The sequence below is a fragment of the Stenella coeruleoalba genome (assembly GCF_951394435.1).
Source record: "Stenella coeruleoalba genome assembly, chromosome: 12".
In the NCBI taxonomy this organism is placed as follows: Eukaryota; Metazoa; Chordata; class Mammalia; order Artiodactyla; family Delphinidae; genus Stenella; species Stenella coeruleoalba.
Genome location: NC_137158.1, coordinates 36,976,190 through 36,993,868, shown reverse-complemented (window position 1 = coordinate 36,993,868; position 17,679 = coordinate 36,976,190). Strand labels below are relative to the sequence as shown.

General features: G+C 35.4%; 1 protein-coding gene across 10 annotated transcripts in view; it reads left to right on the top strand.

The window, feature by feature from the left end:
• Positions 1–17,679, top strand: part of HACE1 (HECT domain and ankyrin repeat containing E3 ubiquitin protein ligase 1) — a 95,077-nt gene that overhangs the window by 43,407 nt on the left and 33,991 nt on the right. For all 10 annotated transcript variants that reach the window (XM_079939642.1, XM_079939640.1, XM_079939641.1 and 7 more), the window contains 4 exons: positions 3,427–3,577; positions 9,496–9,830; positions 14,748–14,816; positions 15,054–15,141. In XM_079939642.1, coding sequence (XP_079795768.1) covers positions 3,427–3,577; positions 9,496–9,830; positions 14,748–14,816; positions 15,054–15,141 — 643 coding nt within the window. The remainder of the gene's footprint in view (positions 1–3,426; positions 3,578–9,495; positions 9,831–14,747; positions 14,817–15,053; positions 15,142–17,679) is intronic.

The window sequence follows — 17,679 nt, the reverse complement described above, 5'->3', positions numbered from 1 at the left end:
TGGGATTGGTAACCAGTATTGGTTATTAGTATTGTGTTAGAATTTACTGTATTGGTACCATCTTGGCAAAACCTAGTCTTCCTGCTGCGTTTCTCCTTTACTCTCACACTACTACCACATCCACATTCATTTACTCTCACACTACTACCACACCCACAACACTTTGGAAACCAGAGGTGGGAGTTTTTATTCCCCACACCAAGCAATCTTTTAACACCAGCCGGGTGTCCTACAGTTACCTCAATTCTGCCTAGAGATGGCATTAGATCCCACAGGTTAAGGGCTCAGTTCTAGGAGACTGTCCCCCACCACAGATGCCACTTGGAATTAGTGGATCCCCAGATTACCCACAACTTTTGTTACCTGACTACAGATCAGAGGTTTTCATGACCTCCTCCCCTTTGGATTCAGTTATTTCCTAGAGTAGGTCACAGAATTCAGGGAAACACTTACTTTTGTTTACCAGTTTTTTAAAGAATATGATAAAGGATATTGATGAACAACCAGATGAATAGATACATAGGATGAGGTCTGAGAGGGTCCATAGTACAGGAGCTTCTGTCCCCATAGAGTTGGGGAATGTCACTCTCTCTGTTTGTGGATGTGTTCGTCAACTTGGAAGCTCCCTGAACCCCCCATATTTTTGTTTTTTATATGGAGGTTTCATCACATGGGTGTGTTGATCATTAACTCCATTTCTAGCCCTTCTCTGGGTAATGAGGGATAAGGCTGAAAATTCCAAGTCTCTAATCATTGCTTGGTCTTTCTGGTGACCAGCCCCCATCCAAAAGCCCACTAAGAGTTGCCTCATTAGAATAAAAGCTACTGCTATCACCCAGGAAATTCCAAGGGATTTAGGAGCTCTGTGTCAGGAACCAGGGTCAGAGACCCAATATGAGAACAGAAGGTGCTCCTAGTGCACTTATCACTTCAGAAATTACAGGGTTTTTAGGAGCTCTGTGCCAGGAAAAGGGCTGGGGGCAGAAAACATATATATTTTTCTGTTATCTCACAGCTACCGAAGTAGATTGTTAAGAGGACCTCAAATACAAATCATTCCCCCCTGCCAATTTAGTTTAATGGTACTTTTGCAGGTTGTCTTCCTTTTGTTCATTTGTCAATCATTTTATGTTTCTTAACCCACAATGTGATGTAATTTTGGCCACTTATTTTAATAGATATTTTAGTTAAGAAAATAATTCAAATACATATTAATTAGCGGCAATTGAGGTGTTATTTAGCATACTTTCGGAAAAATGGTTAGCCTTTTTGTCTAAGTGATTCTAGGAATATTTGCTGAAGATAATAAATATTTACTGAGGACCCTTTTGCACATAGTGTTGTGTTTCACTAAATAAGTGAGTTATCTTGCTTTCTATATATTTATGATTGAAGGTAAAGATAGTTACCAATGTGCAAATGAAAAGAGAATTCACAGCTATTTGCTAAGTAAGATACTGAATGAAAGTATAATCTTATATTAACAAAGGTAAGTACATTGACAGGGCTTTGAATTAGGAAACTAATTTTTAAACTTTTATTTTGAGACCTGGTGGCTTGGGAAGAAATTATCATTTTGTGATGAGCTGGAGCAGTTTGTGATGAAGTTTGGATTTTATGATCTTTACGTATAATATGAAAGAGATATTTCACTGGTTGGAAAGTGAAAAATGACATTTTTTAGATCAGTGACTTAATTGGAAGAAGTTTAAACTGGGTAAAGTAATATTAATATAGTCTAATAATCTTATATTAGACTGTTATTAGACTATATTAATAATTGATGATGTTCAGACTCCATTGTATAAGAGAATACTTCTTACCTTAAGGTAACTCATGAAGTTCCCTAAATCAGGTACTTAAAACAAATATTTATATATATGGTAATTTCACAGAGGAAAATTAAATTCACATCTTTCTCATAGAAGAATTTGAGAGTCATTGGAGTTAACTTTTCCAATAGCTGCAACACAATAAAAGAAGGAAATAGTTTCAACCATACTGCATTTCTCTTTTGTCAGTCTCAACAATCTTATGATATAGAATTAAAAACAACTTTGTAAAGGCAAATATGTAAAAATCAGTGTGAGTTAAACTAATGATTCTATACACATTTGATTCAAAGTTAGTAAAACAAAGAAAAAGTTTTGCTAATGTGTTGTAGCTATCCCAGTCAAATACAGTATGGATAGCAATAGCTATTGTATTTTACTAACACTTGTAACTGATAGCTAGTTTTTATGTATTGTTTTTAACAATTTAATAATTTTTAGAATGAGAAAACAACATGAATGTTGAAGTAAAAATGTCAGGAAATTTTGGTTCAGTTGTCACCAGAATAGCAAATACTCTCTGATTTTTCACTTATCAAATCTGAATACTTACAATAGGCATTTGCTATTTCCACATAACTAATCATTATTGTTTTTCGTGTTAGAGGATACCTAAAAATACCATAGAGGAAGATTTTAATGAACTGAGGAAGACAGAGTAAGCTTTGATGATTAAACTTATGCAAAGGCAGTCATATCATTCTGCCCAAATGTCATTGCAACTCTTTACTCTGCTTTTATGTAACCATTGTAATACAAGATAACTGATGTTGGAGGTTTCAAAATAAAACCACCCCTGAAAAACAACAACAAGTTTTTTTTTAAGATCTATCATTAGATTCAATACACATTTACCCTAACTCCTACAGTTTCTCTGTGGAAGAGTAATGATTGATATTCATGATGATGATGAACAATCCCCAGGCACTGGGATTTTGAAGGGCTTTTTGATTAGTCAAAGAAAGTTTATATTATATTTAATACGGTTTAGTATTAATTGGATCAGTCTTTTTCATAGTAGGATGTATTTCCCTTATTTATATACAGTCATAAGACAACCCATAATATGGAGAACCACCCTGATACAGATAGTAACTTTAAGATTATTCAATTTGTACATGTTCTGTATGTGAACAATTGGTTACTATTCTGGGATGAGTTAGGGAAAATGGGGTTATGGATAGAATAGTAGAGTTCAGCCTCTACAATTCAGTTGTGGGTTGGCCTAAGATCATAATCAACATTCCTACTATTGGTTCTCAGTGAAATGTTCTCAGAGTTCTAAAGAATTAGTTTAATTTATAAATATACTGTTCTATACTGGTGATTTTCTTCATATTTTATGCTTTGATCATTGGTTATATTCTAGTTACTTAAAAGTAAATAAATCATTCACATGCAATCCAAATAATGTACATTTGCTAACTTCCTGGTAAACAAAACATTCCATCCCATATCATGGCAGGAAAGAAATTTTACTCGTTAAATTATGAAACAGATGGTAAATGTAATGAAAATGTTTTAAAATCAGTATTTTAAGATGTAATTTGTTTTATTCCATCTAATCTGTTCATATTTTAATTTTTATTTTCAGCATATCTAGTAATTATGATGCTCAAATGAAGAGCCTTTTAAGGATTGTGAGGATATTTTGTCATGTCTTTCGAATTGGTCCATCCTCTCCCAGTAATGGAATCGATATGGGCTACAATGGGAATAAAACTCCAAGAAGCCAGGTGTTCAAGGTCAGAGAAGTATATGATGTTGTTAGGAAGATAGATGTAAAAGAGATGAATTTGACAAAGCATACATTCATTAATTGGAAACCTCATAAACAGGATGTAAATTTGGTTTATACCAGTGATTGACACTTTGTAAACTAAGACCTTTTTCCTTTCATCTCTGTCTAATCATCAGCAAGTCTCATTTGGTGAGCTTTCTGTTTTTCTTACAAGTAAAATTTTAATTTCAGTAGTGTTTTATTCTAAGGGTAAAGGTATTTAATGTTTAAATATAATTAAATCTACTTTTTTAAATTGGATTATAGGTCCTAAATGCAGCCATCACGATTTTTAAAAAATATGTCTTATTCAGAAGGAAGACATCCGGTTTTTAATTAGGTTTTATTATCGTTTGTGTTTTGTGTGTGTCCGTGTATTTTTTTTAAAAATAAGTTTACTTTCATTTATTGGGTTTATTAACAATTCCTTGGGTTACTTCAAGAAAGAAACATTGAGGTATTTTCTTAATGTATTTTATATTGCTTCAGCTGCTGCTGCTTTACAAGCACATTTATGAATGGAATCCTTGGAAGAAAGATTTCCAAGGCAGTGTAACCATGTCAAATTACAATTTTGTGAAGTAAGCAAAATGTACATGACTATAATGGCTATTGCTAATAAATGTACATGACTATAATTGCTATTGTTAATGCTTTTTTATGGCATTATATTTTCAGATAACTCAGATTTTGGACAAATGTGTAATAATTGTTTTCATGTTATTTTTTTAAAGGTAATTTATCTGGAGAGCTTTTCATAGTATAAAATTAGCTTTTGGGTTCATGAAAAATTATATTTCTTTAAACAGTCTTTTGGGTATAAATATAGGTTGTCTGTCCAAAAGGTGATATAAAAGTTTTTACGTGCCACATCCTCAAAAATGAGTTGTGATTGACAGCTTTACTTATCTATAAAATTTGAAGTTATATAAAGTTAAATTAATGATGTATGCGAAATGATTCTAGTCTTACATGGCAAGTTTTTGGCAGACACAAATAAATGGTTAGCAAGCATTTTGACACTAGTCAATTCTTTAATACCTGGAATAGGTATGATAACCTTTTAGAATAGGTATGTATCAGTTTCTGTGCATCTGTTCGTCTGCTTCAGGCTCTTTTTTCTTTACATTGGTGCAGGAGTGTTCAGCCACATGTGTGCATGCTTCTCCCTCCCCCCACAGTTGTGCGCGCGAGTGTGTGTGTGTGTGTGTGTGTGTGTGTGTGTATGTGTCTTTTTCTTCCTTCTTTTTTTTTCCCCTACTGTGCCATCTCCTGGAAGAAGGAAGTTATGCATCTTCTTGTAATTCAGATTTTAGCTTTTCAACGTACCACTTCCTTTAATACTAGTTAGAAGTGATAGCTTCCTGTCTTTGTAAAATTTGAATTTGAATTATTGATCCTCTGTTTTGTTAGTGCTGTTTTAAGTGAGTTTCACTGCTCAAACATTCATATTACAGGAAGTTGTTCTTAATGTGTTCTAATATGACTCATGCAGTTTGTTACTGAAACTTCTCCTGATTGATTTTTCTACTTGTCCTTCTACTCATCTGTAATGATGAATGAAAATCAAACCAGGTATAGATATGGTCACTATTGACAAATTGAGTATATATTATATTTATTATTGTCTTATTTTTTGTTAAAATTTCAATTTGCCACCTGTTGCTAATGATATCAGAAAATACTTATGTGCTAAGTAACCTCTTTATAGGCGTTTAGTGCTTGATTTAAATGTTATTTTTCTATCTAGACCGTCAGTACAGATAAAACAGAGTAGAAAAGGATATTATTGCTTTTCTTTTAGCTTTTCTTTTATGGAATCCAGACTCTTTGTTTTCATTGTTATATATCAATGATATATATAATATATAAAGTTCTTTCCTTTTCTTTTATTTCATTTGTTAGTATCTTTATTTCTCTTTTTAAGGTTTTTTTTTTTTTTTCCCTGTATCATTGACAACTGCCTTTGTCTCTGAGCACTTATTTTCTCTTAAATTTTGACCTTTCACTTTGGTAAAACATTTTTGTTACAAACGCAGCCAGTTTTTTAAAACATTAACAAGTGTTACTCTTAAGGAACTGATTAATCTCTTTCTATCTAATTTTATGAATTAAATGTGGACTCTTTGGAGGATGGCAAAATGATCTGCCCTCCCACTTACATGGATAAAAATAGAAACTACACTGTCATCCATGTATTTAAGGTCTTTTCATTTTGGGATGATTGAAGTTGTAAAAATCTGAACCATCTGGTGAGTTAACTGCAATTTTAGATTGGAAATACCATTTTAATTTTTACCACATTTTGTCTATGGTAGCAATTGATCCCTACTTTCTATTTCATTAACTAGTTACTATGTCACTTTATTGTTGGGGTTAGCTAATGGGTTTTCCATTAAGAATGAGTGGGTTTATAGGCCATGTGTTTGTAGTAGGTTTGTTTAACATCCTGTTATTAGTTTCCTGATTTATCTTAGAAGTCCTTTAAGTTAATCTTAACACTTAGCCCTTCTTTCAGTGTTAAGAGATTTTTATCTAGAGCCTTGTGAACTTTGGAACATCTGAAGGAGAAAGTAGTTCTGGTTATAGAAGTAGGGTGAGCGTGGGGAAGAGAGTTTAGGCTTCTTGAATCTTGATATGCTCCTTTTTTGTGAGTAGTAAGCTGCGACTATTAACGGTTTCATAGAATTATAATTGGAAGCCAAGAAAGATTGAGAAACTTTTAACTTTAAGATCTTATCTTTTGGATCGTGGCATTTGACATTATCGAGTTGAGAACAGTCCGATTAACAGAATTTCAAGATGCTATTAATAAGTTTGTTAGTAATGCTTTCCTGTCAAATTTGTATCTCATTTAACACATGGATCTTGAGATTTTTTAAGTTGTCCAACAAGTTTGGGATTATATATTATAGCTTTGACTTGTTAACTTGAAATGTTTTTGAAAATCATGTATGCTTGTCAAATCGTTGTTATAGGTAGAATATAATTCTGTGGTGAAGATCACTCAATAATATGAAATGAAGTAATACTTCCATAGTGCCAAGAAGCCTAATATTTTCCATAGTCATTGACTCATTTTTCTGTAACAGTTAATATGTATGGTACTTTGTATTGATGTTTTTTATCATTATTATGTATGAGTATGAAAAAGCCTCATAGACATGGTTTGCAATTGTTAATTTTTAAAATTTAACCCTTTCTGTCTGTGACTGCTACTACAGTTAGAAATTAAAGTTATTTTCACGGTATTCTTTTTGTTATTGAGGAATGAATTTTCTGAACAAGTCTTCAAAGGGACAACTCCCTAGGTAAAAATGCTTTAAGGTTGGGATTTAGTTTTAGTGCATGTGTGAATGAATAAATAAACAGTGGGGAAAAGAGAAAACTAAAGAAAAGCCCAAGATGATTTACTACTTCTTTTTTTCCCTCATTCTCTTTTAATTCTTTGCTGTGCTACTCTATTGAAAACTCTTTCTAGCTTTTCTCGGTATCTTTATTGTCACTATCATTTTTACACAGATCTGGCTGTTTTTGGATATTATTTCTGGAATGATTCAGAATTCACCTTTAATTTTTGCAGGTTGTCAGTATTTGAGAATAGGATGATCGTAGTTCAGGCTCAGCACTCTCATCCACGTGAGGAGCAGGTATCACTTCCAGCCTTAGCCTTCATCTCTATCTAGTGTGGGGATTTTCTGGGTTTTAGTCCTTCTCACTTAGAGGCCAGTTATTCCTTTTTCCTTTTGTTTCAAGCAGTTTTTCATCACCACCTGTTCTTTCTTTTTTGGAAGTTCATTTTTTGATGAAAGCTAAATAGTTTTGCTGACATAAGAAGTTCTTTTCATCTTTTATAGCAGGGTTTAATGTTTTTCTCATGAAGAGAGACTATAGACCCAAACTTGGATCATGATTAAAATTAAGACATTTTCAGTGAAGGTACCATGTCAGTGTTGATGGCAGCTGGTGCTTCTTGCCCTTCTTTTAAGCAGTTCAGGGACCCTTTAAGAAGTTAGGCATCCAACTGCTGTGACTAACCATGGAAAAGCCGTCTTTGTGCAGGAGAAGGGTGCTCATTTCAACCTCAGAAAGGGTTTCTCAGAAACCCTTTGCTTACCTCACTTTGCTTACCTGTTTACCTAGGCTGTACTAACTAAATATTTGTTGAATGAGTAAACTGGTTTTTTGTTGATGGTGGTAGGGTTTTTTCCTTCTTGCTTTTTGGTTTAATTTTTAAGTGAAGACTTAGGGGTGATTTAATTGTTTGCAAATTCAATAAGTAGATTATTCTCAAATAGAGAGTGTTCTGGAAATCTGAAGAAAGGCTGACGATAACAGCAGGGGGATTTATTAGATAATAATTGTAAAGAATTGCTTGGCAGAACAGGTTATTTAAACATTTCCTAAAGTTCCAAATATGGTTGTATAATCTCTTTACATAGTGGTCTTTAAAAGTAAGATTATTTCTTTTAGTTGAAATATTTAGGGTGGGTTTTTCAGAAGCATGTGGTCTAGTTTGTAGTGTTCTGTGATCATATAAGAATCAAAAAGTAAGATTAACTTTTTATTCATTTGTAGAAAGACAATTTATCACTGTCAATAGGAATATTTAGAATAGTGTAGGAATGGAAGACATTAAACCACTATCCCCCCTGCTCCCCTGCGCCTTCACTGTTCATCTTTATTTGGGATTAAAAAATGTTTTAACAGGTCTTTCTTCCCCCCAGCTTTACTGAGCTGTAACTGTTATATAGGGTTGAGTAACTTTAAGGTATACAGTGTGATGATTTGATACAAGTATATTTTGCAAAATGTTTAGTACAGTAAGGTTAGGTAACACATCCTTCACCTCACATAATTACCACTTTGTTGCTGTTGCTGTGGTGAGAACATTAAAGCTTTATTCTCATAGCACCTTTCAAGTGTACAATACCGTATTGATAACTATAGTGACAATGCTGTACATTAGATCCCCAGTAGCATGTCTTTTAATAGTAGTTGGGCATTTGTATTTCTCCTTGTGTTAAAAATTACTGTTCACTAGAGATGATACATATATTTCATTTTTCTCTAGTACTTAGTCCTGTTATAGCATTTGTGATCACATAGTAGTTTAAAGATAAAATTTCATTTGCTGTTAATTTACAAAAGACGTTTCATTATTCTCAAAAGGAATATTTAAAATAGTATAGAATTAAGAAACTGTTTACTCCTATGTGTTCCTTTTTATTAAGCTGTTGATCTTTACTTTGAATTATGGATTTGCTAGCCAATATTTGATAGTTTCTAGTTATTAGAGATGGATTCGTGTGTGGTTGGGTATGCCTGTATATGTATATGTGTGTGTGTGTGTGTGTATGTGTGGATGTAAATATCACATCATATTTTAAAGTTTCTCATCATAAATTTTCAAAATCTCAGAGATTCCATGTAAAGAAGAGTGCAGTAAACTAAGTTTATTAAGCTCTTTATGAATTCTCATTTTTTTAATTGAAAAACAACATAATTAAAAATAGTTGACACATTAATACAGTAAAGGTTAGGGGGATTGTATTCATAAAAGTAATGTATGGTTTAAAACTAAATATTTGAAAACTTTTAAAAGAAATATTGCTTATGCATTTTTTGGTTAGAGTTTAATTTTCCTTTTTTTATTCTAAGGAATAAATAAGTGCAAATTAAGTTTTTGCTATAAATGAAGAAATTGTCATTTATATGAGGTTTATGTTTTTGTTACTTACCTTTAGGCATTGCTGACACATAAACTTGGGAAAATAAAAGTATCTAGAGTAAATATTCTCTTCTATAATATTTGTCTGAGTGGGTTTTTTATCCTGCAGTTTAAGAATGATGTTTTAAAAAAACACTTTCTTTTTTTCTTAGCCTCTTGAATTGCTTTGGCACTCATTAGATGAATGGCTAGTTTTAATAGCTACAGAATTAATGAAAAACAAAAAGGACTCAACGGATATCACTTCTATTTTACTGAAACAAAAAGGCCAAGATCAAGATGGTACTTCCATTCCTGCATTTGAACCTCCAGGACCTGGGAGCTATGAAAATCTATCCACTGGCACAGGGGAATCTAAACCAGATGCTCTTGGAGGGAAACAGGAAGCCAGTGCAGACTGCCAGGATGTTATTTCTATGACAGCTAACCGGCTAAGTGCTGTCATTCAAGCTTTTTACATGTGCTGTTCTTGTCAGATGCCTCCAGGGTAAGAAGGTTTCTGCTTGTTTTGTGTGCTGATCTCTGCCTATCAATAACCAATGTTGTGGCTGGAGCAGCCCTTGTGGTTCTTATTATGATTGCAAGACACCCTTCAGCAATAACCATCAGGAAACTTTGAAAAAAAAAAAAAGGTTTATTACTTACAGGACGTGGAAATTACATGACACACCTGGGGCCACACAGCAAGGTTGCCAGTAGAAAGAAAGCTCGAGGGCCTGGGGTTCTCTTTTTATTGGAGTTGAAGGTAGAGGCCTAGGGTTTTGAAAGCTCACTCTTTATTGGTGAATTTAAAACATGAGAGTGGGAATTTGAAGCATGAGAAGAGAAAACACAAGTGGCTCAAATGGTCAGTTATTGAAATCAACCAAGATCTCTAAAACAAAGGAGCTTGGAGATGGAGGGGTGGGTCTTTATCTAGTTGTGGGCCTGGCATTATGTTTATTCGAGATAGCCATCTTTGAAGCGGATGCCTCTTTGAAGTGGATAAAGTGGAGGCAATCTGCTAGATTTTCCTGGTTTGCAGTCTGAATGTATCTGGTGATTTTTCTGAGTGGCCCATATAGCAACAGGCACAAAGATTGTCCATATATGAGCTGTTGTTGTTGTTTCTCTGAATTTTACATCAAGTTATTCTACTTTATATTGTATGGATTTGGAAAAGGAACAGTTTTAGTTCTCAGTGATTCCAAGTGAGAAGGGTGGGAGAAAAATTGGAAACATTAATTTGAAGAATTGTAGCTGGATATTGGAGGAAATGAAAATTCAGCGTCCAGTACAGTTTACAGGTAGAAAAAGAAAACCTCAAAGGCAGTTAACAGGACTAGAATCTGATATCCACAAGAGTGCTTTCTTATAGTATAATTTTTCAGTGTGGTACAAGACATGTTTAGTAAGAGAACCAAATTTATCATTAGTTCCTCTGTAATAGAAAGCCAAAAGTGGATAAACCTATGTTTAGTAATTAATGTTTCAATATCTTACCTTATTTGGAAATGACCTAGATATTCAGTAAATTTTCCATCATTTAATTTAACTTAGCAAAACTCTGAAGTTTTTAAGTTACCAAAGAGATTTGGGAAACTCTTTTTAAGTAGACATAGCATGAAACATAGCTATTGCTGAAAAGTTCACCTAAACTTTACTCCACTTACATCTGTTTAAATCACTTGTTCTTAACAATTACGTCTAGATTATTCATGAAAGTCTCACTAGGCATTAGACAAAATTGGCCATCATCCCAAGCTATTTTTCTTGCTCACAAATTGTGTAACCTAGATAATATGAACTTATTTGAATTGTAAACCCAAGTAGAATAAAAGCTGCATGTCTGCATTATATCTAATGTTGATAAATCTGAGATATGCCTTTTTAAATTAAACCAGCAAGTTTAAACTACCTTTTATTTACAGAAGATTATCCCAGATCACATGAACTTGAAAAACGTTAGGGTTAGTTTATTACTGAGTTTTAGGAATACTTAATTCATAGTATTTATTTTTAAGCCAATTAAATACAGCTCTTTTACAAATTAATTTTGTCAATACCATCCAGAGGTAGAAAAAAAAATCACTTGCATGTAACATACATCTGTATAGACATACATAAGCATGCAGCCAGACACAGAGACCCTATAGCTTCCATTCTAAAATTTTAGCTGTGGATCAGGTACAACAATATACAACTTACTAGTTTACAGACTACCTTTGAGTCCAAATTGTGTCTGGCAGATGGAACAAGTTAAGGTTACCTGCTCCAGCGGTTAAAGCTTTTTACAAATATTTGTGGAGAAGACTTTTAAGATTTGTATTTGTCTTTGACATGTTTTCTTAAGGAGGGTGTGGACTAGATTTGGGGTAAGAGGTTTTACAACAGTTTATATTTTAAAAGGCCTCTTTCCCTTTCTCTTTTTCCTTCAGGCTCAGGTGATTGTGGGCAGAGTTTTAGTTACCTCCTAGGGTATTTGTATTTCAAAAACATGGTAAGACTTACATCTTAAGGGACAGAGAAAGAATGTAAGTTTCCTCCTAGGATTTTTAGTGCCTTTTGGATGGTTTTGGCAGTCCCAATAAAATGTAGTAGGGCCAACCTGTAATTAGGGGGAGTGTCCTGTAAAAATAATTCCCTGGACTCAGGGTCAAATGGGGCTTCTCTAGGGTTGGAAATGAAGAGGAGGTCACTTGGGTCACTATGGTCATGGAAATGATAAATCCATTGGACCATGCCAGTTTTGCACAGCAGGAGATGGGCCTCATCGTAATGTTTTCCATTCACAGTGAGTCTTAGCAGTATGGAAGAGTCGGCATGGTGCCAGGCATTAAATATCCAAGTGAGGAGAGGAGGTGCCCTGGTATGAATATCTGTGGCTCTGGGTGCTTTTGCCTTCTCATATCCGTTTTTTTTCCCTCACTTAGAGGCCTTGCTAACCCTGTCAGCTTTTGCCTTGGTGGCAGGGATGCCTTGTGAGGCGTTTTTCTTAGTTCTGCCCCGTTCAGGGGAAAGCGGAAAGGGCCTCAGCATCTGTGATCTCTTGGAGGAAACAAGTTTGTAGTCCAGATGGATCTTTAACAAAGTTATGGATTTTAGGGTCTTTAGAGATACTGACCAGTTGATGCATTTTGGTGGTCGCAACAATTTAGAGCTCATTCTAAACAAACAAGAAAACCTGCAGTAGTCTGCTCCCTTCTCCTCTTCCTGTTGCATAAAATCTTTGAGAAGGGTTTGAATTTTGAATTAAGGAGTGGTTTTTGAACTCAGTTTCTACTTCTTGTTTTTTTCCTGTTACCTTAATCTTATGTGTTGTTACTGGAAAATTTTAGGTGACGTCACTGTTAGCCCCTTCGTAGGTGGCTGCTTTCCTTTCAAGGGTTCCCAAGAGAATACTCCAGGATTGTGGTCGGCCTCTATTAGCACCAGATACTCAGGCTCGTTGGGAAAAGCCCCCAGCCTTTTGGAATGTATTGGGTTGGCCAAAAAGTTCGTTCGGTTTTAAGTAAAAATAGAAGACACATTTTTCATTTTCACCAAGAACGTTATTGAACAATGTATTCATTAACCGAACGAAGTTTTTGGCCAACCCGATAATGTCAAATTCTTGGCATGTTAGTATGCATAGCATTGAATAATGCCCAGGTAGCGACCAAGGGGTTTTGCGTTTATCAAAGAGCTGGTGTACCTCCTCAGTGTTCTTAGGAAGCACTGGCGCTTCATTTTTCAGTAGCGTTACACCAGGGATTGGACCTGATATCCCACTGGGTTAGTGGACAAAGAGTGACAGTAGTGAGTGAAGTGGTGACACAGACCATGGGCCTCTGGTGTATTTTCCGTCAGGTGGTACCATTGGTTTCCACTGTGAGGCTGTTTTACTCTGCTGGGTTAGGACACTCAGTCTAGGCACAACATACTGACACTGTGGTTACAGACAGAGGTCTCCCCTCCTCACCTACGGAATCTTCTCGTGCCTTTAGCCCAGAGCCTTTCCTTGGGTTGCGGTGATAGCCTTGCTGTCCACTTCAGTTTCCTTAGCTCTCCTTGGCCTTGAGGCGAAGAGGATCCTCACACACATTAATAGTCATTCAAGGCCTTTATAATTAGTGGTCTCATCGTCTCATTAGACCATGTATGGCCTTGATCATACTGCTCTGAGGAGATTGTTGGCAGCTGTGACCTTTTGGGTTGGATGTCTCAGGCAACACATGACAGAGGCAGTACGCAAAAGCACGTTGCTGCAAGGCAGATCCCCAGCAAGTGGTGCTCCTTTCCCAGATGGTGTTACTTACCTGAGTTAGGTGGTGGTAAGCAAGCTGCAGCCAAAGGGCGTTCCTCTTGGTTCCCTGCAGGGCAGTCATGCAGTCCTGCTGAGTACGGCAGTTGTTCTGTGTGCCAGTCTCCACCTATCAATGACCAATGTCGTGGCCAGACTGGCCCTTGTGATTCTTCGTATGATTACAGGATGTCCTTCAGCAATAACCATTGGAAACTTAGGGGGAAAAAAGTTTTTTTACTTATAGGACCTGGAAATTACATGGCACACCTGGGGCCACACAGCCAGGTCATCATTAGGGAGTGGGGGAAGAGAGAGAAAGAGGGAAAGAGCACACACAAGCCTGGGGTCGAGGGCAGGGGACTAGGGTTTCGAGGGCTCACTATTGGTGAATTTAAACGTAAGAGTGGGAGTATAAAGCATGAGAAGAGAAAAAAACAAGTAGCCCAAATGGTCAGTTATCAAAATTAACCAAGATCTCTGAAACAGGAGACTCAGTGGGAGGCATCCTGGCTCTTTATCTAGTTGTGGGCCTGGCGTTGTGTTTATTCGAGATAGCCATCTTTGAAGTGGATAGTTCGCCAATCAAACCTTAAGTCAGGCACTTGCATTACTGAGTAGAGAAAACCCAGTTATCTGGGCTTACGCTACATGCTTATCATTTCCTTTTCTGATAGATGAAGAAAAGCTATAATTTTTTTTATAATTGCAGAAATAACAATACTTTGCTGTTTTTGGTTTTCTGATCTTTAGGATACTTATTGAACTGATCTGGAATTAGTACAGAATATTTGAGTTTTAAGCATCATTTATGTTATTAACATGTTGGATGGTGAATGTCACTTTCTATAGGATCATTTAACCATGTATTGGAAACATATAGACAGAGATGTTTAAAATTTCAAGGTTTTTAAAAAGTCACTTGTTTATATCATCTGTTAATGAAAAGTTATTATATATATATATCTGAGTGTGTATATATATTTCATATTATAAATTGACTAGGCATGCCTCAGATTCCATAAAGACAATCCAAACCCCATTTTGTGTGTGTGTAGAAGCCAGTCCAATTCAACGCGTAGTCACATTTGCCATATCACCAACTTTGGTCTGTGTGTTCTGATTGTTTTTTACCCCCCACAGAATGACTTCACCCCGTTTCATTGAATTTGTCTGCAAACATGATGAAGTTTTAAAATGCTTTGTTAACAGGTAAAGCTTTCTTGGTTTCATGGATTACTATTGTAGCCTTTTCTTACAGTTTTTATCTCAACAGAAAAAATATTACTTCTGTTACTATTCAAAAAATGCTCAATGACAAGTACAAGTATAGTAGGTGTGGATTAATATGTATTTTTATTCTGTTTCAATATCTGTATATCTAAATTTGCATGTCACTTAATGCTGCTCATCCTTCCCATCCATGTAAACAATGTGTTTTTCTTTTAGGAATCCCAAGATTATATTTGACCACTTTCACTTCCTCCTTGAATGTCCTGAACTGATGTCAAGATTCATGCATATCATAAAAGCACAGGTAGTGCTTTTTTTGATCTTGTTTTTAGAATGTCTAATGAATACTGTTCAGCTAATTTGAATACTGTTCAGTAATTATTATACTTGAGACCACCTGCTGTAAGTGGAGTGACGTTACCTTATTCTTTACTTTAGTATATGGAGTTACATTAGTATGTAACTTTTGTACGAGGAGTAACTTTAAGAAATGTGCATTGAGTGCCTACTATGTGCAAAGACAACATGTTGCCACATTGCTGAAATGGAACACTAGTCCTATAAGGCTGATGGTCCTTGGGGATTTTATCCCCAAATACATTTGGGAAGTATAACACATGCCCTGTTGGAGATTGATAAAGCATATCAGCAGCTTGCTAAAGGCTTTGAGAAGCCCTTTGGTAAAAATAATAATTTAGCTTTGTTAGTCTTCCAAACTTAATTGACCTGAGAGCTTTCCCTGATGAGGGTTCATTCCATATATCTCATGTTTCATGAAACATGCTTGGGAAAAGCTTGTTTTGCTACTTAGCAGCTATGTGACTTTGGGCATATTTCTAACATCTTTGAGCCTTGGGTTCTTCATCTGTAAAACAGAGATAATGACACCAACCTCATAAAACCTCCATGGTGAATAATAAGTTTTAAATAGTGACTTGTATATATGTTCAATAAATGGTAGTTGTTTTGGAGATAGAAAGGATATGTTCTGTCTCCAAGGGGATCTTAATTCAGTCTAGCAGGGGAGATAATAAACGTACCCGTAAAATACAGTAATTACAGTATGACCTGATTCTTTAGGAGTTTAAGGGAGGAAGAGCTTGCTTTTAGCTGCTGTAGTCAAGGGAGATTTCAAAGAGGAGGTGGATTTTAATCTAAAAAACATGCAAAATTTTGAAAGGAGTAAATGGGGAAGATGAACATTCTAGCCAAGATATGGGTCAGGACATATAGCTGGAAAAGTGTATTAAAATACAGTGGGTTAAAGCAGAAATTTTGTGTAGGTGAGGAATGAGATGTAATTCTGGGAAGGTAGATTAGGGTTATAATGTATGGAACATTGATCGCCAGATTGCAGACTCTCCATTTGCTAGGCTGTCAGGAGCCACTAATAATTTTAGGAGAATGACATGATCCTACAAAGTTTTAGGAAATAATTTGTCTGAAATGTAGGCTAGACTGGAGGTAATGGTTTGGTTAGTAGTCATAAGATAAAGGCTATAGATATTTTAAATTGTCTTCAGGGACACTGATCCTTTTAGAAATTAAAGAAAGCTAAGAACTAATCTTTATAAAATCATACACATGTATATAGGTCTCCTTTGGCATCTGTTTAATAATGATGATGTAAAAGATAAGGTAGTAGTAATAACTTGCATTTATTTAATGCTAACTTTATGTCAGGTTCCATACATTTTTTCACATAGATTATTTTATTTTTGTAACAATCATGTGAGATAGGTACTCTTTTACTGAAGCCGGAGAGGTTAAGCAACTTGTTTAAGTCATTCAGCTACTAAGTGGGGAAACCAGAATTTAAAAGTCCATCTGGTTCTTAAGTTCATTTTCTTAATCTACACTAAATTACTCCATTCTAGGGTAAATGAGATTATAGGTGAAAGAAGCTTTAAGTTTTTGGAAGAGGTAGTTTGCTATATTTAACACTGTCTCTGCTTTTCACTTCATTTTCCCTCTTCCGTTCCTGCAAAAGCATCTGCATTAGCTATCCACCTTTTTGACCCACAGAGGGGGTTTTGTTGCCTGACCAGTGCGGGTGTCCACATGCATAGTGGTGGCCCAGTGAGGAGCTTGGACATGCTAAGGAGGGTGTTTGTGTAGAAGAGGAGCTCAGCACGGAGTATGTGAGTTGGCACGGTATATGGAGGATGTCCAGTGTGCAGGGTGGTGACAGTTGCTCAGAGTAATTTGACAAAGCTTGAGTGGAGTATAGGGTATCTATGCAGTGAATGGTCCGTGTCAGTGACAGAAGATTGATTATATATGAGGTGGGGCAGTTGATTGAATAAGTCAGTATAGTAAAGATAATGTGTCTCACTGTTGGAGAAAGTTAAAAAATGGAGGAAAACGATGAATCATGTACTATTGGATTGGAATTGGAGATATCACTGTGAACTTATAGTTTCCTATGTGGTTAGATAGATACAGCAAACCTGGCATCCATTTCTTGGTCTCTGAATACCATTCTCAATGAACGAGGGCCTGTTGGAGAAATGGCTAATTCAGAGAAAGTACAAGATGAGCCTGGATCATCTTATTGTGCCAGAAAGTTGTGTAGAGAATTATGAGGTTATGTCAAAACGGTTCAGAATCAACTTGAATGGATTCTACTGGCCAAATCTGGAACAATTTGAACATCAAAATAAATAATGATGGCAAAATATTGCAAATAAAGTCGGAACCTGTAAGTCTATAGTGAAAGAATTAATGAATAAATGGAAAGTTTGATGAAGGGTGGAATATTTTTATAGTCTCAAAGTATCTCCTCTTAGAATACTAACTAATTACAAAGATTAAAAAGGAACTTTACAGTGGAGAAGCTTGG